Raw genomic sequence first — 26164 nt, 5'->3', positions numbered from 1 at the left:
CGTTGGTCTCTTACATGGATAAAATGAACTGGAGGGTAAATTGAGAATCTCTTCTAAGGAAAAGAAGGTTGCAGAATGAAAGAGGAAAAAGTGGATGAGAGAAAAAGAAAAGAGAAAAGAAATGTGATCCCCAGGTCACAGCAGCCTGCCTGGGTGGAAAGGTCACAGAGAAAGGTGCCATCAGCTTCCAGAACCTTCTCAACAACTTCCTGCCAGCCCAGGCCCAGCATGGCTTCCTCTGCATAAGCAATTAAAACCCAGTTGATTTTAAGCCATCAGAAAGTAAATATAAAACAGGATTAAATATTAAGAAGCCAAACAAAGTGGCCTTATTAAAAAGGCACAATAGAAGCACGCTCTGCCATCATCATAATTATGATCACTGCTGTAAACTGGGAGGAGGCATAAATGCCTGCCCTTGGTCTGCAGCCATAATCCAAAGAAGAAAGCCAGGGTCGTTGTGATCTCAGCAGGCCATAAACATCCTGTGCTCCCAAGCAGAAAATCTCTCTCCGCCATTACGGCACCACGGAGTCCATCAGGCTGCCTTGCTTATTGCTGCTGGGTTGGTGGGGAGGTGGACAGGGCAGGGAGGGGGCAGGGAAGTTTAGCTTTACCCAACAAACTTGTGAACTTTGGAACACACTGTCTCCCACCCCCACCCCACCTCCACTAGACACGGCAGGCCAGCTGGGACATGCTCAGACTCTCGGGGACTGTGAGGGAAACAGGCTATCTGACCACCCAGGAGGGCAAGACACTCTAAGGGGAAAATACAGCTTGCCTGCAACCATTAGGGATGGGACAGGGGTCTTCTAGACATGGAGTGTGGTGGCTTTTCTCTACAGGACTCCTTTGGAAACCCAATTCTCACTACTGAAAGGACTTTAGTAGTGTCCTTTTAAGTGCTAAGTGTCACATGCCAGAAGGTCACCCATGTGGTATGATTGGAAAGGGTTGGAGAATGATTTGTACCCCCAATCCTCCTCCAACCTGGTTCCATGACACCTAATGGCCATTCCTTGATTTTAAGGCCTTGTCCCCCAGAGTGCACAATAGCAACATCAGTCATTTCTATCTTCATATTAATAACAATAGCTCAGTTTTCAGTCACTTGCCATATGTCACAGCTACTCTTCGGCACTTTCCATACATTGACTGATGTGACTCTATGAGGGAGGCATTAGATATCTTCATTTTTTGAATGAGAAAATTGAGGCTTGGAGAATTAAATCATTTACTCAAAGCAAACGCCAATAAGATCCAGGATTTGAACCCAGGTAGATCTGATGCTAATAGTTTATCCTATTAGCTAGAATGTCTATTGATTAATTTATAAAGCCTTTTCCTATCACTCATGAGAGAGCAAGGGTAAGAGAGCCCTGAGGATGTGCTGGCATCACTAAGTGGAGGAAGAGGGCAGCGGGTGCAGGTGGTTGTCCTGGGGAGAAGACACTTATTTTATGACCCTACCCAGGGCCTCCGTGCCAGCTCTTCTGGGCAGAAGGAGGCAGTCAGCAGGCAGCGTGGTTAGGAGCATGGGCTTGGGGGTCAGGGGCCTGAATTTGGATCCTGGCTCTGTCATTCAGAGCTATGTGACCTCACTCTTCTGTGGCTCAGTTTCCCCAGTGTAAAATGGAGATCTTAATCATACCATCATTGCAGAATCAGAGGGGTCTGTAGGATTGTAAGCCAGCCCTTCATGATTATTTATTTATTTATTTGAAACAGTCTCACTCTTGCTTAGGCTGGAGTGCAGTGACATGACCTTGGCTCACTGCAGTCTCCAGCTCCCAGCCTCAAGTGCTCCTCCCACCTCAGCTTTGAGAGTAGCTGGGACAACAGCCATGCACCACCATGCATGGCTAATTTTTAATTTTTTTGTAGAGACAAGGCCTCACTATGTTGCCCAGGGTGGTCTTGAATACCTGATCTCAAGCAATCCTCCCCCGTCAGCCTTCTAAAATGTTGGGAATTACAGGTATGAGCCACTGTGCCCCACCTAGCCCTTCATTGTGTAAGTGAGAATGTTAAAGTCCAGAGAGGGTCAGCAGCTTGTCTAGAGTTAAGCTGGACACCATAGGCAGATGGCAGAATTCTGAGCCTCTTTCCACCATGAGTGCTGCCTCCCTTTCTCACTCACCATTGACACACATCATGGAGAGGGCAGGAGCCCACCCTTGGTCAGAAAGGCATCGAGGCTGGGCATAGGCCCCAGGCTCCCTCTCCTGTCCAGAAATCAGAGTTTTACTGTGATTGAGTTCTGACCTTTGCACCCTGTTCCTTGCCATTCACAACAGCTATGTAGAGCTCACGATTTGCCCTCATTTCTTTCTTCTCTTGGGCCCTGTCTTTCCCACTTCACTGCTTTCTGCTGCTGAAGACCAGGCCAGATTTCCTGCAAGGAGGCTCTACAGGGGCCCAGCACTACCTTGAAGGCCGTGGGCAGCCACAGAGGGAGAGCTGTCTTGAGCACGAAGCAACACTTCCTCAGAGGGGTCTCATTTGTGTCTTCCCTTCCAGCAGGCAAGTCAATTGCTGCCTTAAATTCCTAGGCTGCTGCCACTGATGACATTTATGTGAAGTGAGTCACTTTAGCTCCAAACCCATGGTGTCTCTTCAGCCCCATAATTTCATGAATGAGTGCACAGGCAGCTGTCAGAATATTGATCAGCTTGCCCCACTATGTGGTGCGCCCTTGCTTTCACTCTTCTCCAGACTGCCTGCTGCATGCTTGCAGCTTTGTTTCCCACCTTCTTGCCCTGGTGCAGATAGTCTTTGGTCCATCTAGCTACTTTATGTGTTGTTTTAGGTGGTTTTTTGTTTTTGTTTTTGTTTTGTTCTGTCTTTAAATAGAGTCTTGTGCTGTTGCCCAGCCAGGAGTGAATTAAGTCATTTACTCAAAGCAAGTGCCAATAAGATCCAGGATTTGAACCCACGTAGATCTGATGCCAAGTCTGTCCTCTTAGCTGTAACATCTACTGGCATGATCACAGCTCACAGCAGCCTCCATCTCCCAGGTTCACGTGATCCTCCTGCCTCAGCCTTCCAAGTAGCTAGGACTACAGGCCCACACAAAGACACCTGGCTAATTATTTTTTTGTGTGTGTAGAGGTGGGGTTTCACTACATTGCCCAGACTGGTCTTGAAGTCCTGGGATCAAGAAATTATCCCACCCTGGCCTCCCAAAATAGTGGGATTGCAGATGTGAGCCTCCACGCCTGGCCTCTGGCTGCTTTAATTGCCCACGTCTTTCATGAGAGGTCCTGAGGCTTCATGCATTTCTAGACTAACGGCTACAGGCAAGGCTTCTCTAGGCTCACCACCCAGGGAGGCGGGGCTTCCCTCTCCCCTGGATCAGGCAGGCCCCCTTAGGATAGAGGTTCAGTACTCAGGATCATGTTTAAAAGGGGCAATAATAGAGTTATTTGATGAGGAAGGGCCAGTAAGTCATGTGTCACTTATAGAGAACAGCAGAAAAAAACAAAACACGAAAAGGTTTAATTTAGGTAAGAAGAACCTGAGAGACCTCACCACCACCTTCCAATATCTGAAGACTTTTTACACAAGAGGAAGACACCGCCTGCCCAGAGTAGTTCTAGAGGGCACTGCACAAAAGAAGGAGAACTGGAGGGGGAAGACTGCACCCTAATGGAAGAAACATTTCCCAAATGGCCTGGCTGCCTGGGGAGATGAGGACTTGCTCATTAGTAGAAATTTTCCGGCAAAGCCTGGAGAAGCATTTGCTGAAGGTGTGAGGGAGGTGAAGGTTGAGAGGAGATCTCTAAGATTTCTTTTCCTCGGAAAAAATAAATTGAGCTCTACAAGAAAGGAGGATGTTGATTGGATAAAACGCTAAATTGTTGGTTGTAAGGGGACTCCGGGCACAGAGAGAGAAGGGCTTGAGCCCACACACAATTCTCTCATCTTCCGGAGGAGTCTTCCTCAGTAAGGACTTCACCACGTCACATCACTATCACTCAGCACACAGGACCCGCAGCCTGGCTCCCAGGGCCCTTGGTAGTCTGCTTTCACTCTACCCATCCAACCACACCTTCCCTTTCCAGCATTCGCCCTCTGATCCACACACTCAGCCCTACTCTCTGCCTCTGGAATATGCCACACACGGTTCCTCTTGCTTTGACACCATTGACGGAGGGCGCAATGCATGCAGGACACTTGCTAGGAGCTGCGCACCTGTGTCTGGGAATTCCACTCTCACTCTTGGAATTCCATCCTCACAGCTCCTACACATGCACAAAAGCCTTCAATTCTGACCACCTCCATGACGCCTCCTTGACCTATGTGCCATCCCAGAATGGTCCCTTGCCCCGAGGCATTTACTATTTGTGCCATGTAGCTTGGTGCTCTGACACATATCGTTCTTTGCCTGTTCATTAGGAGAGTCCAGCAGTGTGTGGTGTTCAGGCACTCACATGACATCACCTCCTTTAATGCTTACGAGAACCTGGGGAGACTACTGGGGAAGGTGTTTCTAGCCACAGACTAAGATGAGAAAACTGAGGCTGCTGAGAGCAGAACCAGGGCAGGGGTGTGAGCATTCTCCAGCCTCTGGTCCCTGCTGCTTCTCCAGCCACTGGTGCCTTTGACATATGCTCCTGGGACAAGGAAGAGCGAGGCTACCCTAGCCCCACCTGGCAGGCCTCACCCTCCCTTGTACCCTGACCACCCTGTCCTTTCCTCTCCACCGAAGCTCCCAGAGAGCATCCCCATCTGCTGCACCAAGCTGCCTTCCCTGGGAGTGCCCCAGGGTGGGAGCATGGCTGGGGGCTTCTGCTGGAGGCATTGGAGGCACCCTGGAAAGACTGGCTGGCATTGGAGCATACACCCCGAATTCAGCTTTCTTTTGTTTCTCCTTTATGCTTATAGAAGGGGTAACAATGAGCACCTTGGGGCCAAGGGACAGGGTGTGCACTGCTTCACTCCTTCAATGTTTCATCCATTATTCTGGAGCCATTTATCCAGCCACCCCCCCAACCGAGTGGGTGGCTGGATAAATGGCTCCTTCCTGGGTTATTTCGGGTAAGAGCTAAGATATGGGGACTGGTGGGCAGTGGTTTTCATGCCCACAGCAGCTGGGGCAGCTCTAAGCCAGGCACACTGAAGGAGAAACTGACCCCAAACCAAATGGGCAAGGAGAACAGACGGGGGCCTCTATCACTCTCATTATTCCACTGAAGAGCCTCTCCCTCCAGATCCTGCCTCTCAAGGCTGAGTCTGAATCAAAGGCCTTCTTCATTCTCCATCCCTCCTCCCTCTTTGCCCGAATCTTAGAACTCTTCTGTAATTTCTCAGGAGAGATGGGCTTGTTGGGGATGTTGACTGTTCTTCCTTCAGAAGAGAGAAATGGTTTTTGAAATCCAGAGAACAGGAACCAGTGTCTTCAACAAGCAAAAGGCCTGGAGGCATGACAGGAAGTGGGAATGCTAATGATCCTAAAATCGACTTGAAATGCGAGGCTTGATCTTGCATTCACCCGGCCCGGCTGCCTGGGGTACACTGCTACCTCTCGGTGACCTCTCTCCTGAGTCTTAAATTCTAGGAGGATTCATGCTGTAGGCTCAGTGGCCCAGGAAACCTGGAAGGAAGGAAAGGACACAGAGGTTCTGATTTGGGGATGGAGTCCTGGTAGTGGTGGATGGAACACAGGAAAGCTCCTGGGGTGAGGAGTGGGAATGTGGGGTCGTGTGGGCTGTGTAATTTTAGGTATCGGTGGGCCTGTCCAGCCAGAGCATAGGCCCTGGGCAGAGTCAAGCTGCTGTATTGCTTTTGCTGCTTACATTACAAGAGTAACAACTACCTGGGTGGTGAAGAAGGGACCTGCCTGATTTGGTGAAAGCAGAAAGGAGACAGTGGCCTGTACTATCTCAGTAATACTGTGGGGGAGTGTGCCTCCTTGCGGACGGGAGTGACCAAGCACAGACATCGGAGAGGAAGAAAGGTTTGTGTCAAGGGGTAGGAGGGAGAGAGGCAGACAGAGAGAGGCAGAGAGGTCCCTGGAGTGGCCTGGGCCAGAGGCAAGAGACAAGAGGAGCTCTCTGCTCAGTACTGGCTCCTTTTTGAGAAGGCACATGGTGTAGCAGTTCGGCGCTTCCCTCATAGAGTCGCTGGGAGGACGAAGGGAGATGAGGTGGGAAGTGATCTCAAAAGCACAACCCCTTGGAAATGTAAGGCAGGAGGGAGCATAGGGACAGAAAAGCAATTAGTGTGAGTAATTAACCATGCCAGGATAATTCATCACACCATCGGGAGTATGCCACTGCACCGGGACACTGTCTTTCCACTGTCACTCAATAGCCGCAGGTGTCAGAGGGAAGAACCTTCCAGCAACTGGGGGTGCACAAAGATGGAAGGGTTTGTTGTGACTGTTAAGTACCTACATGGAGAGTGCAAGAAACAGGATGGAAAGACTCTGTGGTGAAGGTGTTGTAGAGGAATTTCACACACATGACAGGAGAGAAGGAGAGCCTCAGGACACCTCCCAGCACTGAGGTTTTACTGTCCAGTACTTTCAAGGCCAAGACCGACATTGTCGGGGTAGTGGCTCTGGGACAAGGGCAGGAGAGTGTGGGCCCCGAGAAAAGAGTCAGATGCCCAGAGTCCTTACGCAGTGGACACTTCCTCTCTTGTGACCCCTGCTGCCTGGCCAAGTTGTGGGAAGCGTCTGTTTGCAAAATGAGGGCATCATCTCCTCAGCTCAGCCACACACTTGTTTTGGAATATAAGACTCCAAGAGAAAGGGCTGGAAGGGGCTTCAAGGGGATAGGAATGAGACGAGATCCTTTGATTACTTTTACATATGAGGAAATTGAGGCCCAGAGAGGAATGGATTGTTCAGGGCCAGTTAGTATCAGAGCTGGGACTAGGAACCAGGTCTCCATACTCCCTTTCTAGAGCTTCTTTCCACTCTACTTCTCCTCCTTTCACCAGGCTCATGATTCTGGGGGGCTACCATGTGCTTGCCTCTCTGACAAAAGAGAAAGAAGGATGGCTTTTGAGTCAGATGGGGCATGCTGGGGTGTGAGCCCAGGTAAAACTTCTGTTAGCCAACTGGCCTTGGGCCAATGATCTGAACCTTGCCTTTCTCATCTGAATATGGAGATCATACCAGTCTCAGAGAGTGAAGTGAGGGCAAGATAATATGGGCAAGAGGAGGTGCTTGATAAGCAGTAGCTGTCATTCCTAATATTCAGTATTAGAACTCTGAGTGTGTAGGATACCTGGACACTGGGCATTGTGTGCTGAGGAATACAAAAGCAAATGCAGGCTAAGAGTCTAAGAATGTTCTCAGGACCCCTTGCTTTGCGTTTAAAGGTCTCCTGGAGGTGGTACTCTTACTGGAGAGGAGACAGCATTCTCAGGGCCACCCCCAAAGATGCCACAGTTAGCCATGCTCCCTTTGGGGCCATCAGCTTTTCAGATGTGCTCCTCATTGCTTCATTCTCATCATGAAGTATTCATGAAGTTCCTACTGCATGTAACAGTCACTCACCCATGGCATGGTCCCTTTCCTGGAAATAATCCTTATAACTAATCATGAAAAAAAATTTAGCACAGCTTGAAAAAAGAGAGCTGCAATAACCTCCCTTTTGCATTCCCTTGATTTTTTTTCAACCCTAAAGTAAGGCAAGGCCCTGCCAGATATTATGTTCTGTTCTCTAACCCACTTGTTACCATTAAGAAAAGGTCACTTGTGACCACAATTTGGGCTCCATGGTGGTCCTTCTGGCCTTGCTCTGGCTATACACTGGGGTCAAGAAGCAATCTTTAGGCTGGCCACTGCTACAGATCTCTGTAGTTTAACTGGAAAGAGTTTTTGCTTCTATGAACCAGTAACACCAGTACCAGGGCAACATGGGGCCTCAGCTTCTGTTGGGTTTTAAAAAGATTTTGATCTAAATATATTTTTCAATATGCAACAATTGGGTTCATCTAATGATAAATGTCATCCCCTTCCATTGCCAGAGCAACATGCCACTTCCATTAGGAGTAATGTTTCCTGGCCAGAGTAAGGCATGGAAAATAATTTTTGGTCATCAACAATTCCCTTCAGTTTCACTGATCTGATTAAACTTAGCCATGGAAAAAGGAATTTACAAATTAGATGCTGTTCTCTATTTATTATCAAAATGGTTGCTTTCCACTACATCCAGGAGCTACAGTTGAGATCCCATTAAGTCTCAGCTTGTGATAACATTTACTCCATAAATCTCCATTGCAGCCAGTGAATGAAATGAGCATTATGCTGAAGACCACATAATGGATGAAATCAAACCTCTGCCCTCTTTGAAGGGAGTTGACCTTTCAAGCCTTAAATGTCTTCAGCTTTCTAGTCCTAAAGAAGCAACTCAGAATTTATTCTTGGTATTCTCTTAACCATTTCCTGACTAGTATTCTTAGCTGGCTAGCTGGCCTTCTTGAGACTGAATAAAATAAGAAATATTTCTAACACTTGGACATATTTGAAGAAGAAAGAGGAGGAGAAATGAGTACATGAAGAAAAACATCAAGGAATAATCATGTCCTCCTTGAGAAGTGAAAAAGAAATGTTGACAGGCAAGGAATGGAAGATTAAAAATTACTTTGTGTGTCTGGTTCATTATTGATCCTCTGCTGGATCAGATCTGACCCCACCTGGTTTTAGAGCTGACACAGTGACAAAGCAGGACTAAGAGATCCATTCCCAGAGGCAGAATTCCAAGGACTTCCAAGCCAATACCTTATTTTTATCCCCCAATTTCCAAACCCCTTTCCAACAAATACTCATTGATTGCCTATGCACCAGGATCTATATAGGATTCTGGTAATACAGAAGTCTCCACACTCAAGATGTACTACCCAGCAGATGGTATCAGATAGATGAATGCCAGACAAAATGCCATAAACATAGCAGATAGGGAGACACTACAGATCATGTACAGTAAGTGCTATGATGCAGCTGTGGAATGGGGTTTCTGGGAGCAGGAAGGAGCGGGGAAGACCCTGCTGGGAAGAAGGGGTGGTGAAGATAGGAAAGGCACGAAAGGAAGAGATGGCTGAAGGGGCTTTGAAGGTGGGGTGGTAAAACCAAGGGCTAACCTGATGAGGCCCACCAAACCTAACTTGTCTCACTGGCTTCTAGTTGATTTTAAAATCTATGCAGCTAAAAGTCATGTAGCTAAGCAATATATAACGAAATTTCCACAAGCCTCCTTACAGATATTATCTCTGACGTATAAGTCACCATGGTAATGGTTGCCTAAGTCATTTTTCAAGAACTTAAGGTCAGCTCTTGTCCAGTTCAAGCCATCTGAGACCACTGACTCTCCAACTGGGACTGTGTGAGTGTCCAGTGGGTGACCTTTTGACATCAGAGGGCCAAAACATCCATCCTGAGACCGTGCTAACAATGCCATTTGTGAACATGAACCCTATGAAGAGCTGTGAAGCTTGACTACACTTGCACAGATCGCCAACTGCCTCAGTTTTCCTTATCCCCAATTACCTTTCCCCATGCCTTGGACCTTGCTCCTCTATCCAATAAATAGCCCTAAAACCCCATCTTTGGGGAAGCAGATCTGAGACCTGCTCCTCCATCTCCTTGCTTGGCTGCTCTGTGAACAAACCCTTTCTCCACTGCAAAACTTGCGTCTCAGTGATTGGCACACTGCATGATTGGCAGGGCAAGCCTGGCTTGGTAAAAGTGGCAGTTCAGAAGGCAGATGCTGGGGCTGGAATTTCCGTGCAGAGAAATCAGGGTATGCATGAGTGAGCGGAGGATTGCTGAAAGAACGGGCTGGTTTTCAGGGTACAGGCGATTCTGCAGGAGGAGGAGTGCAATTCAAAGAGTCCAAGATCTGTAAGATTCTAGAATCAATGGAATTCCTCTGGGATCTGATGGACTGAAATGAACAGGTTTGGTCCGGACTCCTGGAGCTAACACTAACGTGTGTCAACTTAGAACCACAAGAACAAATCCTAGAACTGGAAGGGGCTTTTACTGACCTGACCTCTCTCATTTTACAAACAAGGACACTGGGAGAGGCCAGCTGCAGATTGGCTATCAAGTGGGGCTGTGAAGTCAGGCTGCCTGTTTTTCTCTGGCTTCTACTAGTTCCTGCACAGCACATGACAATTGTTCAGACCCAAAACTCTGGCATCCTGTTAGGAGACGAACGTGAGGGTCATTCATCCCATATCGCTGAACTCTCAACTCATCTAATCAAGGGGTAGGGCTTCATTGATTACTGGAATTAGTTTATTAAGGGATTATGGAAATTTTAACTAATGGAAATGATTTTATACCATCTAAGCGGTTCAAGAAGAAGCTCTGCAGTTTTTATTGAAGCTTGGGATATTCTTGATGAAAACCTAGGATGCTCTGCCTGATGGTCAGCAACTGACCCCTTAGCCTCCTAGTCAATGCAGAAGTGGGCCGAGGGGCTGGGACCACCACTGACATTACTTCTTATGCCATGGGGACAGCAGGGATACTTTCTCTGCCTCTGCCAGGCATAGCAAACATCATGCCAAGCTTTTTACTCAAAGCTGGACCCAGTCGACTTTAACCAATATTAGTAAATACATTGAGACTCTAATTCTGAATATTCCTGACAAGAAAAGAATCCTGAATTTCCTCTTGCTCCTGTGTTTGGCGTGTGTGCATGTGTTATGTTAGTAGGTGTGCATTTGGTTATTTTCAGATCATTTTGTTAACATGATAACTGATATTGGATACCATTATCACAGCTTATGAGTCATGGATGTGAGTTATAACCGTTGGACAGGCTGATATGAAGCTTGGAATTGAGAAGGTAAACAAAGGCTTTTTTCTTCAGAGCTAGTCTGTCAGGCAAATAATTAAGGCTTTTCAACTTCATCGTAAGTTGTTGAGAATAAATCTAGTCTATTACTTCAAGCAAAAGGCACAAACAAGTCCCAGTGCAGTTGTAATCATTCTTTAACAGTGCTGGCCTGTGGTTTGTCTTTTCTTGACCTGTCATCTTCATATGCTGTCGTCCTAGACACAAGGTGCTCCTTGAAGTCCTGAGAGTAAGACTTGGGCCATGCTCGTCAAAACTAGCCTCAGGCGGAGCAAATAAGTTTCAGAACATGATTTAGGGAACAGCAAGGGCTCCTCTGCCCAGACATTTTAAAATTGTCTTAATAGCCTTACTTTTTGAGTAGAATAAAACAAAACACTGAAGAATCTTATCAATATTCAAATATATGTATTTAGAAAGGGTAAATATTTAAATTTATGTGATCAAAGCTCTTCGGTCCAGTGGCTCACCCCTGCAGATCTTTGCTGGGGTTATATTTCTTCAGTCTGAGGAACTAATGTATATTAATTCTAAATTTCAATGGATGTATATTTCTATAAGTGAGTAAATGGCTACATTCTTCTTTTCTTTCTTCATTCTCTTCTTAGGCTATCTTTAGCTGCCGTGTAGAAGTGAACATGCTATTCTGTCACTCCAGTCTGCCTTCACTGGGGACCATTCATTCATGGGCTGTTTTTAGAGACTTGAGGTCTCTTGTGCAAACATGTTTCTTACCTATCATTTCCTTTGAAGAGGGTTGGCTCTGGATGGCACCACCTGTGTGAGCCCTGCAGGTGAATCAAAATAGGTGCAGGAGGAGGGGAGTTTATAGCCTTATCAGCAAAGTGGAAGTTTAGGCTCAAAGCTAGGTGTCTGGAAAGAAATACAACTTCCTGTTTTGTTGTGGAAGTCCCTTGCCCAGATCCCATGATGCTACCTTTGAGCATGTCCTGTGATTTTTCCAGAGACAGTGTTGAAACCTGCTCATCTCTAAAACAAACTGAATCTGGGAGCATCATCAGCTGGGAGGTGGTCCAGTGTAATGTGACAAGGCCTGGAACAGCAGCACAGAAACTTGTCTTTGTGTCAACAGGCCCCACGTGGGGTAGGGTGTGGCTCAAGGCGGCATGATTAAGCCCAGGGAATGAGAACAGATTCAGGGACCTGGGCCCCCCTTTATGCCCCAAGGTTTTAGGATTCCATAAATTTTGAATTGTAATGAAGCTAACTATCCACATGGCTAAATAAGGAATCCAGCACCTGGTACCAGGATACAGAAAGATAATAAGACATAAATGTGCCAGCCCTCCTCTCCCCAGCTGCCCCTCTTCTGACCCTCACCCCAGCCTAATGATGCCAACTGCCTTCTGTTTTGAAGAATTCCATGTGTCTCCCCAACAGAACACCCTTTTTATTAAGCAACTCCTTGAGCAGATTCTCTGTTGTTTCTGGAGAGGCTTCAGTTCTGTCCCTCTAACAGTGTGGCTTCAACACAAAGTGATCACAGTGATTAATAGTCCAGTACTTACAGCTGGTATTATAGTTATTTAAGAGGACAAAGACTCTCCGATTACATGAGAGTAGAAATCTCTTCTGGAAACGTTGCAGATGTCACCAGAGGCATGAGTATTTCCATTTGATGAAGTGATCCTGAAGGATGGAGCCATCAAAGCCCATGTTTGGGGTTGTTACTCGACCTTTTTCCCCAGGAGGCATTTAATCATGTGGGCAGGGATTTAATGAGGCTGAGTTGCTTGGAATTCTCCATGTGGCACCTTTTAGGGTAAGGGGACTGCCTGTGGGTGTGTTTATGGTCATGGGTATTAAACAGGCCTTGGAATGCCAAGGGGCAGAGGGTTATGGCAGAGATCCCACCAAGGAGCAGGCAAGACAAACTGACTCCCAGGAAGAGCCCCCCAGAGGAGCACGGCACTGCTGCAACCTCCTCCATCAGCCGTGATGCTAAAAAGCACGAGCTGTCTATCCCGGAGCTTTCAGGGTAGGCGTTCAGGGCCTGCCAACCCTTAGGACCCTATCCCAGAGCTTTCAGGGTAGGCGTTCAGGGCCTGCCAACCCTTAGGACCCTATCCCAGTGGATGCAGACTCTTTCCAACCCTTCCCCGTCCACTCCCACTCAGACCTTATCACCCTCTGACTGCCGCCCCGACCTCCAACTTCTCTCTCCTTGCAGCCCATGGTCCATACTCAGCTGCACAGTGACCTTCGATGGTAAACTTGTACCTTGTCAGCTCTCTGCTTAAATCTCTTGGGTGGCTCCTCCTTAACCACAGGATAGAGTCCCACTCTGAGGCCTTTTGGGACCAGGTCCCCGTCTTTCTGGCCTGGTCTTTCTTTTTGGCTTTTCCCCTGTGTATCCTAAACTAAAATCACCATAAAACATGTACAATTCAATTTTCTTTCCTTCTTTTAAAAATTATTTTGCTTCTACAACTTTGCAAATAAAGCCCCCTCAGCTTAGAAGATCCCATTTCGATCTTTCAGCCATGTCACCTGCTGCCAAATTGCAGCTGGGACACTGTCCTGTGCCCACCCAGCCCCAGTCCTTCTGCCCCCGAGCACTTAACTAGCTGCTGTTTGCCAGCCCCCTGGAAGTCGGGCACAACTGGGAGCTGTGTTCCGGCTGATGGTGTGTTGGGAGTGATGCCCACACTCTCAGGCCTGGCTGCTGAAACCTCTAGCAGGCTCTCTATGCTCCCTCTTCTGCTGGCCAGATGCAAAGCAGACAGGGGAGACCACGAGGCCCCGGGGGTGGCAAAGCCACAAAAGGTACACAGCCTTGGGCCCTGAAGACCGCTGTGGAGGAACTCTCCTCCCTCCAGTCCCCAGTCCACACTCCACTGAGGAGTGAAAAGTAATCTTTACTGTATTAAGCAACTGAGATTTGATTTGAGGGCCGCTTATTATAATGGTCCACCAACCCTGACTGATATGGCACCTTCATGAATCATTCTTGGGGCACACAGCCCCTCCCACCCTCTTCCAAACTCTGCTCTTTCTTCAGCCCCTGGTTCATGACTGCAGTTCATCACTGTCACCTGTCTGTTGGTGCATCTTCTCCTGAACTAGGCTGTAAGTCCCCTTAGAACAGAAACTGTGTCTATTTATCTTAGTATTCTGAGTTCCCTGTTGGGACTTAAATGTGTGTTAATGCACCTATGTCTCTTTCAAGCATTCAGGATGGTCTGGCATGCATGTGACTCCAGGAGGTTCCCCAGACACTGGCTACTGCTCTGAGGCCAGTGATTCCACTTTCTGCGCCCTTTCTACTGGCTTCAGGTTTCCACGTTCTATACATCATCCTCCCATGCCACGAGCCTGATGATGGAAATACAATACATGGCTAATCTCCCTCCATTACTGGATGACAATTTTCCACATCAGCAAGTAGTGAGAAAGGCCAGAGCTGTCACTCTCGCCTCCATCGATGGCCTCTGACAGTTAAGACGTCTTGATGTGGCATGGGCTTCTTATCCCCCAGTGTTTATGGAGAAGGAAGCGTGGAGTGGGTGGGGAGCCCAGGTAACTGTAGTGTGGGCGGCTCTGTTTCAGGGCTGAGCACTGGTTATTGGAGGAAATGGATCAAAGGGAAATTTAGGATGATTCATCTCCACTTCCATCCCTCTGCTGAGCTACTTTCAACTCCCAGGTGTATAGATCTATTTGCAAAGCACCAAATTAAAATCAAATCAGCTCTTTACTGGGTGCCTACTCGGGGCAAGGCCAAATGGGCACAGGCAGATCCATTCTTAAAGCAATCTGAGACTTTAGGTAGGTGACAGGACTTATCCAAAGACACCACATGTCAGAGATCCCCCAGGGGCCCTGTAGTGCTGAGGTACCTGGGATCAGAGACTTGGAAGTGATGACCCTGGAGCACTGCACAGCCCAGAATCATCAGGCACGCTGCTGTGACATTCCTCACGTTGTGCTTGCCAAGGCAGGAAAGTGGATGGTCAGTAAGCTAGAACTGCCATTACCAGAGCATGCTGGCTGAGCAACATCCTCCTCTAACCCAGTCCAAAGGAACCCTGAACTAAAGAACACTCAGACAGGTCATGAAATTGGTACATCTCCTTCCAAACAAACCGGTCTCTTAAACCGTTCCAAATGGATAGTGCTTGACCTCAGTTCGCTTTTTCTTTCCGTGAGCAAGATAATGCCGTAACTTCTTTTCATGCTTCAATAATGGTTCTCAGAATCGTAAAGTTCAACTTAAAAAAAATCAAGCCCATGCCCCCTTATATTACAATTTCAGGTAACTTCTTCCTACTACCTTCACCCTCCCCCCCATCTCCACTCTTTTCCTCATTTCTCTGTCCACCTGCTTTGCATATTAGGCTGAAGCCAAAAATGCCACAACTAAGGAGAATGCACAGGTTGCACTGGCTGGCGGACTGACTGGAGGGCCTTCTTCTCTTTCCCCCTGGTTGGAAGAGGAGGGCATTCCTGAGGGGGATTGTGGTAGACACCAGTATAGTATGGAGGGAGCAGAACTGGGACCCATGTAACTGTGCAACTTACAAGCCACACAATGTGAATAAGTTAACTTTTCTGAGCCTTGCTTTTCCCACCTGCAAAGTGGGGCAAAGAATACCCACATGAGATGATCTTTGGCAAGATGAAAGGAGACTATCCAGGCCTTGTTCACCTTCCATGCAAGAAAGCGACAGCCTGTCTCATGCCCCTGCCCCTGTCCTTCATCTGTCCCCCAGCCCAGAAGAGCCCACAGAGGGCTAAAAAAAGTGTCCAAGATCCAAACTCAGAGTCCAAAAGCTGACTCCATACCAGTGAAACAATGACCTCTCCTGCAGGGAGTATGTGGGCATCAGGCAGCTCTGCCCCATTCTGTTGACTCCTGGCTTTCTCTTCTTCTGGGACTATAATTCTAACTCCTTCCAACCAGTCTTCTCGACCCACTTTCTCAATGCCAAATCATTTCTGCCCATGCTGCCAACCACAACACACTCCCTGGGGGCTACCATGAGTATGGCTATGACTGGAGAAATGGTATTTGGACAACTAGGCATGAATACAGGGCTATAAGACCTTAATTCTCTGACCTAAAGAGGATTCAATTCAATTCAATATGTCTTTTTTGGGAGCGAAGTCTGTGAAATAGAAATCATTGTCCTGCATACTGAGTGGGAGAGTGAATGAGAAGTTACCAATTCACGCTCCTGTCTCGTCTCCTGAGAGCTTTCAATATAATGAGAGGGCTGGGCCACCTCAACCCACTGATGAGTAGGTGAAGGTAGAGTGCTGATGGTGCCTGTCCTGAGATGGGAGCTCTGGGAGGCCTGAGCCAAGATGTGTTCTCCAGTCTGGGCTGGGAGGCTTCGGAGGAGCAGAGGAGGAAATGGGTGCTCTAAGCAGAGGGACGGGAGATGGGTAAAGGTGCAGAAACAGGACAGCAGCAGGTGTTTCTGGAAAACTGGATGCAGTATGGCTTTGCGGTGGGCAGTAGGGAGTGATAAGGTTCAAGCTATTGGCTGAGACAGATTGAAGATGCCTAAAATACTGAGAGATGTTTAGGCTTTAATCTGTAGCCATGGAGAGACATTCTAAGCATTTGAACAAGAGAATGATGACATGGTCAGCTGCAGAAATATGAATTTGGCTGCATTACACAAGTGTGTGGGAGTGGGGCTGGAAGGCAGGGCAGCAAAGTGGCTGCGAGTCCAGGCAAAGACAGGTGATGGGAGAAGAGGGAAGGGGTGAGAGGTCCACACGAGGAGGAGAGCCCATACGACTTGACTGACGCAGGCGCTGATAACTGTGGAGGGGCACCAGAGAGGGAAGGGGAAGGAAGCTTTGTTGCCTGGGGAACTGGGAAGATGATGAAGCCGCTGGAGAGAGAAGTGGGCTGGGAAGACACTGGCTTGGGCTGGGACCCTGGCTGGCAGGCAGAGGATGCTGTCCTCCTGTCCCCGGAGAGGAAGAGGGCCTTCACGCTCCACTCCCTGCCAAGGACCTCCAGTGTGCCTGGCAGTTCAAGAGCTAACAGCCTGTTTGTTCTGCCTTTGCAGGGTGGCTGCCTGGCCAGTGATCCCAGGAACACAGCTGCTCCCCATCCACATCCACTTCAAACTGCAGGAGAGGTCCTGGTGGCTCCCTGGTTACTCCTGTCCCTCCAAAACCACAGTGTGGCCTACATAGTACCCGCCCCGGCCCCTGCTGCTCACAGGCCCCTCTGTACAGCCTCCATTCCCACCACAGCTGTTACGTAGTGAATGGGAGACCAACACAAAGGCAGTTATCTAAAAAGGGTGTGGGAATCCTTCTGGTGCCTGTCTCAGCTGGTATTGACATACTCTCCATAAATAGGGAATCTGGAGCCCTGGGTTTGAGTGCTGACTTCACTAACATTTAGCCAGGTGGTTGTTTCCCACCTTGGGCTCCAGTTTCCTCACCTGATCTCTTTGGCAACTTTCCAGCACTGAGGTCTCCAGGGCTCTGACTAGGACCAGCTGAGAGTTAACGTGAAGACCCAGGAGCTACTTCCAGTCTCTGCTTTAAGGGTCTGTTCTCACTTCGTGACCTGGTGGCATGATCACTTAACAGAGCAAGGTACAAACAGAATCAAGGACGAAAACGAGTATTAGCGTGTCTTCTCATGTAATCTGAGCCAGATGCTTCACGGGATTATGTTGTAGGTATCTAGACACGTGGCAACCCCTGGCCATGAGAAAGGTCCTGATACTGATCGTACTGATTAATTTATTTTAAAAAAAGATCAAATAACTACACACATGCCCTTGACACATATATAATGTAAATCAGTGATATTCAGGTTGCTGCTCTCAAGCCACATGGGGCCCTTTCATGGGCAACCTGCAGTTCTTACAAGCCTTCCAATTTCCTGTCTCAATAATACATGATCCTAGACTCTGTGGGGCAGGCAGCAGGCACGTGACTCTGCTAGTTGGTGATGACTGCAAAAGTGGCTCCCGAGTCATGTAACTCAGTGCCATGGGGTAGATATTTATCCGGCTTATCTTTGTGGAAATTCAATGTTTTGGTTCCACCATCTGTCTGTCTTTTATATGTCCTTCCACATCAATATCTGTCTTAGACTGTAAGCTTTAGAGAGCCAGGGTTGCATTCAAGTTGTGCTAATGACATGAGAGAGAGATTCCTATAAGGATGGATATTTAATAAATATCCATAAATAAATAAATGAAATGAAATGGTTTTTGATCCTGAAGAGGAAAAAGGAAGAAGAAAATCTGTCTCTTTTCTTTATGGCGTCTGCCTGTAGTGTCTGGCCTTCTATTAGATTTAACACTGGAGCTGGAAGATGAACCCTGTGCCTTGGAGCAGCGCATCCCTGCTGATGACAATAAACCCTGTGCAGTAATGATGGTTTTGCAATGGGTCCCTTCACAGGGGCTGCTCATTGCTGCTCAGAGGGAGGGAAGAAGCAGTCACTGAGCAGGGAGAGACCTCAACATTATCCTAGCCTTTATCCAGAGAGAGAAGGTGCTTGGCTCTTGACTGCCCCATTTAGGAAGCTGCATCCAGGGCACCAGTGTGTAAACATGCCCCTTTCTTGCCTCTTTTTGGCTCTGAAATGGCTCTTGAGTATCGTGTCCTCTTTTTTCCCAGGCTGTCTGTAACCAGTTGCAGAGCCAGTGGCTAGTACTGGCACTGGTGTAGTAGGGAACATCATTTCATGATGGGCTAAGCTTTAGACACCGACTGTCTTGAGGCCATGGGCATGCTAGAGTCTGCGTGAGTCTCCTCCTCCTCCCTTTCTGGTTTCCTGATGGCCAAACTCTTCGTACAGCTGGAAGCTAGGCCATGCCAAAGAAGCAATGCTCCGTGCCATTGCAGGAAGCATGCAGACTCGAGAGACTGCTGATTTTCCAGGAAGATTTTCCCCCAGCATTTCATCCAACAGCCTGTGTCAAGGCACCAGCAAGTGAGCCCCACGTTGCGGAGTGCAATGGTCCATCTCCAGTCACGGCAGCAACACTCACACCCCTACCTTTGCATTCCTTCCTGTCTCTCTGGCCATACCTTTTGGAGTCTCCTTTGCTGGTTGTTTCCCTTTATCCCAGTCTTCAAACATCAGTAGGGCTGGGACTGAGTTCTTGGGCCACATCTCACTTCTGTCTACACTCACACCCCAGTGAGCTCATCCAGAGATCCAGGAGTTAAGTATCTTCTATATGCTGTTCACTCCCCAAATTACAGTTCAGCCACAGATCTCTCCCCTGGAGAGGTTCATTTCCTATTACCTACTCAACAGTCCCACCTGGATGTCTAATAGGCACTTCAAACTTAAAGGTCCGACATGGCTTTCCTGATCCTCCTGTCTTGACACAGGCTTCCCTATATCCATAAATGACAATTCCACTCTTGGCATCATTCAGGACAATGGCCCTGGAAAATGCCCGACCTCTATCTCTCACATCCCATATCTGATATGTCTGCAAATGACATCATCCTGAAGTCTGACCTCATCACCTCCATGGGTGTCAAGACCAGGCGTAGCATCTCCTGAGGCGGCAGCACCCAACAGGACTCCTGCCTCTCCCTGGCCCACCTTCACTCCATTCTGCACATGGCAGGCAGACGGACCCTGACTACTGTCAGATCATGTTGATTTTCTGCTCAAAACCCCCAGAGGCTATTTGGCTCATTCCCAATAAGAGCCAAGTTTTCTCACAACAGTTTACATACCCTACTCCCTGAGTCCCACAGCCTCACCTCGCACCTCACCCCCTTACTCCTTCCTCTCCAGCTGCATAAGCCTCCTCTGCTTTGGAATCATCAGTGTGGGCCCCTTCTCAATAGCCCCTGGAAGGCTCTTTTTCCAACTATCCACATGGTGCTTTTCCTTCCAGCCTCCAAGTCTTTATTTCAATGCTGCCTTCTCTGTGAGACATTCCTTGGCTGCTGCCTCTAAAATCACAAACCTCTCAACACTCTTCCCCCTTCACTGCTTCGTCCCTCTCTGGCCTTCTATTGAATTTACCATAGGTCTCTCTACTAGAATCTAAGTTCCATGAGGGCAGGGAGTTTTGACTCTCTTGTTCACTGCTCTATCACCAGTGTCTACAACAGTGCCTGGCAGAGAGCAGACCTCTTGTTTGTGAATGGGTGGACTGATGAATGAATGAACTGGAACATATTTTTGTATATGACTTATTGGCTACTTCACTTACTCTCATATTTAGCGAAATACCTCCAGACTGCAGCTTTCTTTCTGTTGTCCTTCCAGCCCATTTCTTCTATGTCCTTGGTGGCTTTTGCAGCTTTCCCTAAGAAAACGGAATCACTGGGCTCCCCTCAGGTATGCTGGGTACCACCAAGCAGCTCCCAGCCCCACCTCCCCAGCTTCACACCATGGGCATCCAGACGCTGCCCAGTGGGGAAGCAGAGTCACCACAGCCGCTGATCAAGAGCGATCAGCCTTTTTTCTCTTAAAAGATCACTTAGCTTTTGAGCTGAAGAGAGTTGGCACACATACCATACTGTAATCTTTCTGAAATTTCAAAGGCTACAATATTATAGTAATCGAAACACATATGCTTCAAACATAGCAGGATTTCTCCTGTATTTGTTTCAAAGGGCAATGTATGAAATTCTCAAGACAGGAAGCTAGTTTCTGAGCCACTGTCTTGCCTTTTTTGCAAGTGTGTTAGGCCTCTGATTCCTTAATCATTTCATCACATCAGCTCTACTTTTAACTGGACTTCCCCAGCAGACTCAGTCCTTTGGACTCTCTTCCTGGCTCCATTCCTGTCTCACATGTTCCACTTCATTGCACGTGTCTATCTTACTCTCTACACCTTGCTTTTAAAAATATTCATTCCCCTGCCTCATCCCCTGGAACTGTCTCATGAATTAGCATTTCCACTAATGAAGGAGCCAGGCTCCCATTCCAGTCCTCCTAGAATAAGAAACATCCCCAGGGTTCCTCCAGCCATAAGGGAATAGTGCAAAGTGAGAGAAACCACAGTCTCCAGGGTCTAAGGCTATCCTCATCTAGGCTTAGGAAAATCTTGGCAGAGACTCTGTCTATTGGGGTAGGCAGCTCATTATGCTCTTCTCAAAGTTTGTCCAGAAATGCGGGTAGATGGGCCTTGTCAGTGTGATGTGCTCCAGCAGCAAAGAATACTCTCATGCTGGGAACTCTCCTAGGAATTTATTCATTTAATGGGTAAGATGGAGAAGCAACACACCCCCACCCCTCCACTTGGAAGCTCCTGCTTTAGGCAAAGAACAGAATAGCTATGTTCTATTATCTCAGTGGACAGCTACTGGCTGCTGAGCAGGTAGTGGCTACTGCTGGATTTTAATAACACATGCTACAGAAATGCTCATCACCATTAGTCACAAGCTAGGGACCATGCTCTGACTTAGGGTGAGGCCAGGAGCCAGGATACAAATACCTGCATTTTAGAGGTATGCTTCTCCGTGGCTCACAGGCCACCTTATTTATTTACCATACCACTCAGTGCCACAAACTAATCAATTACTCCTCAGTTCCATCAACAGTGTAATAGAAGCTGTCAGGCATTCTTCCAGGAAGACCCTCAGCGGCATCATCACTCATGTTATAATCCATCAAAGGCCCTGTCTTCCAACTTGCAAAACCACTTAGTAGAGCACAAAGGCCTCCTTAGGTTACTAAATTATGTTGTTACCAGTCCCTTGTTGTTTGTGTGCTTTAATTTTGTATTTGCTCCTTGAGCAGCGTTATCAGAAAGGGAGCAGTTGATAGATTTATTAAATCTATCTTTGAAATGAGAGAGCAGAGATTCTGGTCCTGTGAACACCTTTGGCTGTCTTCATCCCTTCTTCCTGCACCTGTTCTTTCTCTTGGTGGCTTGTCTCATCGTCCTCTCTGCTCAGGGTGAAGTTCCGGCTCCCGGCCTTTACCGGCATGACTCCATGTGGTGCCCTGAATGGCTCTTTAACCTGTTTGCTTCCTGGACTACTCTAGATGCTCAGTGTTTAGGAAACTTTTTAAGTAAGGCTCCTTGAGAGGATTAAATGCACCTATTCACACATGTATATTGAAAAAGAAAGATACTGCACACAGAAAAGGGAAGAAAGAGTGTGGTTAGAGTCACAGAGATCAAGGCCAAATGGGATACATAGAGCTAATGCAAAGGTCCTCAAATTTACCATGCATCTTGATCACCTGAGGAGTTGTCAAAGCACAGATTCCTGGGCCCCATCCCCAGAGTCTCTGGGTTAGGAGGTCTGGAGTGGGGCCCAAGAGTTTGCATTACTACCAAGTTTCCAGGTAATGCTGATGCTGCTGGCCAGGGGCCACGCTTTGAGAACCACAGGGCTAATCTGATAAAAGCCTGAATTTCCATGATCCATCATGTTGTGCCTATTTGTGAATCAACATCATACATTACTCTCATTTCTATCCCAGCAACAGCCTATCTAACAATGGGCCTCGTGAACCCCCGAGGAAGGGATCTGTCTTGATTTCCATCACCTAATTGCATTCCGTGGAATTCCTCTGGGCTTCTCCCAACCCTCCCGTTTAGCACTTCCACAGGTCTTTGAATCTAACCCCTTCGAGGAAAACCTTTGACCAACTTTCCTATGAAAAAGCCCAGCGGTGCCTGGAAATTTTCTGCAAGGGGGGAAGGAATCCTGAGCAGGTATGAAGTTTTCCAGACATTGTTCCTTTAAAACAAGCCTGTGCTTTTAAACAGGAAGCCTGTTTCCCTGCCCAAAGAGGTGGAACCTGGAGGAGAAGGATCTCTGATTTTAAAAAAGCCTCTGCCTTAGCAAATTCTCAACTCTCTTTTAAGGTGAAATATTCTAAAAGGAGCATAAGGTTTTACAGATCGACAGCTGTGATCTTCCACATGTGACTGATGTCTGTGTGTAGCAAGTGACTGCCATCAGTGAGGTAAGTGCTTTTCCAGAAAGGCTCACCTGGGGCTGCCAAGAAAGGGTGACAGTCAAGGTTTTGTGCTGTCTCCTCTCCCCCAGAACCCAGCCCAAACACAGAAGAAGATGGCTGCTCACTGTTTCGGGGCTTCTCCTCATCCATGCCTTCGTCCTCGTTCTCTGGGTCAATGTCTTCGGCCTGAGTGATCCAGTCCAGGTAGCCTTTGAGATCCTCTTCCAGTTGTTGCTTCTCCCGCAGCTTCTGGAAATCTCCCCGGGCCTTGGCCTTCTCCCTCTCTTTGGAAAACTCTCTGGTGAGAGTGAGAGGAGGGGCAGGGGAGGAGAGCAAGGAGGGAGCACCAAGAAGGGTTGGGCATGGAAGGAGAGATGGAGATAAGGAGAAACAAGGTCTTAATTGCTTTGCAGGGAGAAACTGCCCACACGGCCCTGCTTTCCACAGAGTTCCTCTAGTCAGCCCAGGTTTTGTCTACTCTCACCTCAATGGGAAGTGGCACTAAGGGGACATTCCAGACACAGGCCAGCAGAGGCTAAAGGGGGTGGATGAAGTCCATCTCCCTCTTTTCCTGGATCATGATCACGGGCTTTGCTTTTTAAATAACTGTTCTCCAAAGACCTGGAAGCCTGTTCTGAGCAGTAACTAAAAGCCTCCAGCACCGCTCCAGAACCTGCATTTCCATCCCTCCCAGTATTGAGTGGCAAGTTACAATTCTCCCAAGGGTCCCCGGGTGACACGAAGTGTTGGGACTGGCAGGCACCAAAGCCCACTCACTCGTGCTGGGTCCTTCCCAACTCTGGCTTCAGGGATGTCTCACTGGTAGCTCGAGATTGGCCACAAACGGAATATTTATACCACGGTAACTGGCGAATGCCGAAAACCAGGGCTTTCCCCGCAGAGAGCCAACTGTTAAATATTTACCAGTGTACCACTGATTTGGGACTCAGATTTAATGTCCTCAATCTCTATTCTCATGATGAGTTCAACCTGCCACTCAGCATGCCTGGAAGGATTTCTAATCTAGAGAAGGTTCTCTCCCACATGGAGACAAATGAAGATTCCAAGCACAAGAAAATGTCCTGGGGCTGCCCTTTTGGTTTAAAAAATCTAATCAGAAGAGAAAAATACACAAAATCAAGATGATATAAAAGTTAAATGATGCATTTACTTTAAAGTACTAATGAGCAGAAATTGGAACTGGAGTGGGATTTGCTGGAAGAAGGGCCTATTGAAAAATTTCTGACACAAAGACTATTTCTTTTCTATGATTCTGTCCTAATTTTCTCTGTGACTTCGAATTCCCTTTCTGAGCAAGGAGGAGGCTAGCAGCAGAAGGCAGTCATCAACAAAGTGAGTTCTCAACCCTCAAAGCAAGTCTGGGCCTTTTCTTCCAAAACAGGTATAAGGAAGTATTTTTGGCTTTGATATGCAGTCTTTTGGGAACGAGGCCCTTGGTGGTACATGTATATGTGTGTTTGTGTTTGTTTGTGTGTGTGTGTGTGTGTGTGTACATGCAAAGGACATCTTGGTTAATTCTTGGAGCCATGATGCCTTCCTCTCTCAACAGTGAAGGCATAGTTCAGGGCAAGAGGCCTCTTAGATAATTTTTGGCTCAAGCCACACTCTAGGAAACGCACCATGGAAGGAGGGATGGCACCACAAACCATAAGAGGACAAAGGGCTCTGCTGCTGAGTCTACCGTCATGTGGGGCAGCTCCACCAGTCCACCAGTCCATGCACTGCCTAGTGCTTGCATTTGGCCTGTGCCACTTGGGAGAGCACTGATTTCAGCATGCACCATCTTTATGGTGAGACGGGGTTAGGGCTGGGCTGGGGTCTAGGGACATTTTTAATTGGGAGAATGTGGGGGCTCTCAAGCTAACCAGTTCTCTTCAACTGTAGCCTTAGTGATGCTCTGGTTTGGATTGAATTTTCTTCTTAAATTTGGTTGAATCCAATTCTAATTGGATTGAACTTGCTATTTCTTGGGCTTCCTGCCAACTAGTGGGTACCTTCATTTCCTTCCCAAGGAGTTTTATGCTAGGGAAAAGGTGACAGATTGACAGCTCACAATGGAGAGGGAAGATTTGCTCCTTCCATATTGGGGATGATTGTAGAGAGGTGCCATCCCCTCTTCCCCTAACCTCTTATCCCTTGTACCTGGTTAAGCCTCCAGGGACTTAGTCTTGGTCCTGGGGACAGTAACCTCATATAACATTTTTCTCCCTATGCAAAACAAAAACTTTTCAAGGCCTCCTCTCTTGACTGTCTTTCTGCCTACCTCCATTTGCTCCCCTCTGGGGTGGGTTTGGTCTGGAGTTGCAAGGGGCTGAACTTCACAGTCCCTTGTAAGGGCTCACTTCAGCTCTTCTGAGTGATTTTGCAGAGGATCAAGTTTTGGTTACAAAACACGGGCCCATCCTTTTGGGGTTGGGAGAATAGGACTGGGACTCAACCGGAGGAGGGACAATTGGCCCAATCCTGTTCAACAGCATCGGCCCCATGGAATGAAGTTCACCGTCTATACCCCAAGGCCTCTGGGAATCTAAGATAAACAGCCAGGGGGAGAAACAGAACACTAGTGATTCTGCCTGGCCTGAAGACAACTGTCCTGGTAGAGGAAGGATGGGTTTTGGGAGTGTGAGAGGGATGAAGAAGGGCTTTAGTCAGATCTGGAGCATGGCTGGCTCCCATGGAGTGTGAGGCACAGCCAGGCTTGAGGCTGGATGGAAGGTGAGCCAAGGTTTCCCTTGGCAGTCCCCATGCAGTAAGGGATCTGCTGGTGGCAGTGCCTGGCTCTCTTTATCTCCTTGCCTGGATGCCAGCCATGTTTCTGCTCTGGGGACTGAGTTAATGAAGACATGGAGCCCCAGCCTGACAGGCTGCACCGGGCCCAGGGTCTGGAGTTGGCCAGACAATCAATCACAGCTGTGGGATTTGTCATGAGGCAGGACTGCATCTCTCACCAGCAATGGCCAACATGAAAAACGAGGGGTGGTGTGGGGAGCCAGGGGCCAGGGCTCAGTGATATAAGGGCAGTGCATGTGGAATCCAACAACAGCCCAAAGAGCGCTAGGCCCTTTGATCACTGATACCGCCCAGGCGCCTCATTTGTGGATCCCACATCTACAAATGCACCTGCTCACCAGAATTTGTTTGTGACTCCAGAATCAATACTGGTGGCAGTTTTAGTCACCTGTGGCCATGTGCAGATAACAAAAACGCTACATGTCCCCACTGAGGTCAAACAAGGCGGCATGTAGAGTTCTGCCTTCCCAATTCAGCTTCAATACTGTGAGGTATCCTTTTCGCCATCCACTTAGTGCCATGTTTTCACATTTCTGTGCTTTTTGTTGGTGATTTTGCTGTTTAAAATGGCCCCAAGTGTAATGCTCAAGTGCTGCCCAGTGTCACTATGTGCAAGAAGGCTGTGACG

At 47.9% G+C, this 26164-nt stretch overlaps 1 protein-coding gene across 50 annotated transcripts in view; it reads right to left on the bottom strand.

Annotated features, from left to right (window-relative positions):
- Positions 1-26164, bottom strand: part of CACNA1C (calcium voltage-gated channel subunit alpha1 C) — a 725791-nt gene that overhangs the window by 158588 nt on the left and 541039 nt on the right. For all 50 annotated transcript variants that reach the window (XM_078338403.1, XM_035258332.3, XM_078338402.1 and 47 more), the window contains exon 9: positions 22851-23023. In XM_078338403.1, the coding sequence (XP_078194529.1) occupies positions 22851-23023 (173 nt within the window). The remainder of the gene's footprint in view (positions 1-22850; positions 23024-26164) is intronic.

The sequence above is a fragment of the Callithrix jacchus genome, chromosome 9 (genome assembly GCF_049354715.1).
Source record: "Callithrix jacchus isolate 240 chromosome 9, calJac240_pri, whole genome shotgun sequence".
Classification (NCBI taxonomy): Eukaryota; Metazoa; Chordata; class Mammalia; order Primates; family Cebidae; genus Callithrix; species Callithrix jacchus.
This window is presented reverse-complemented; position numbering and strand designations above follow the sequence as displayed.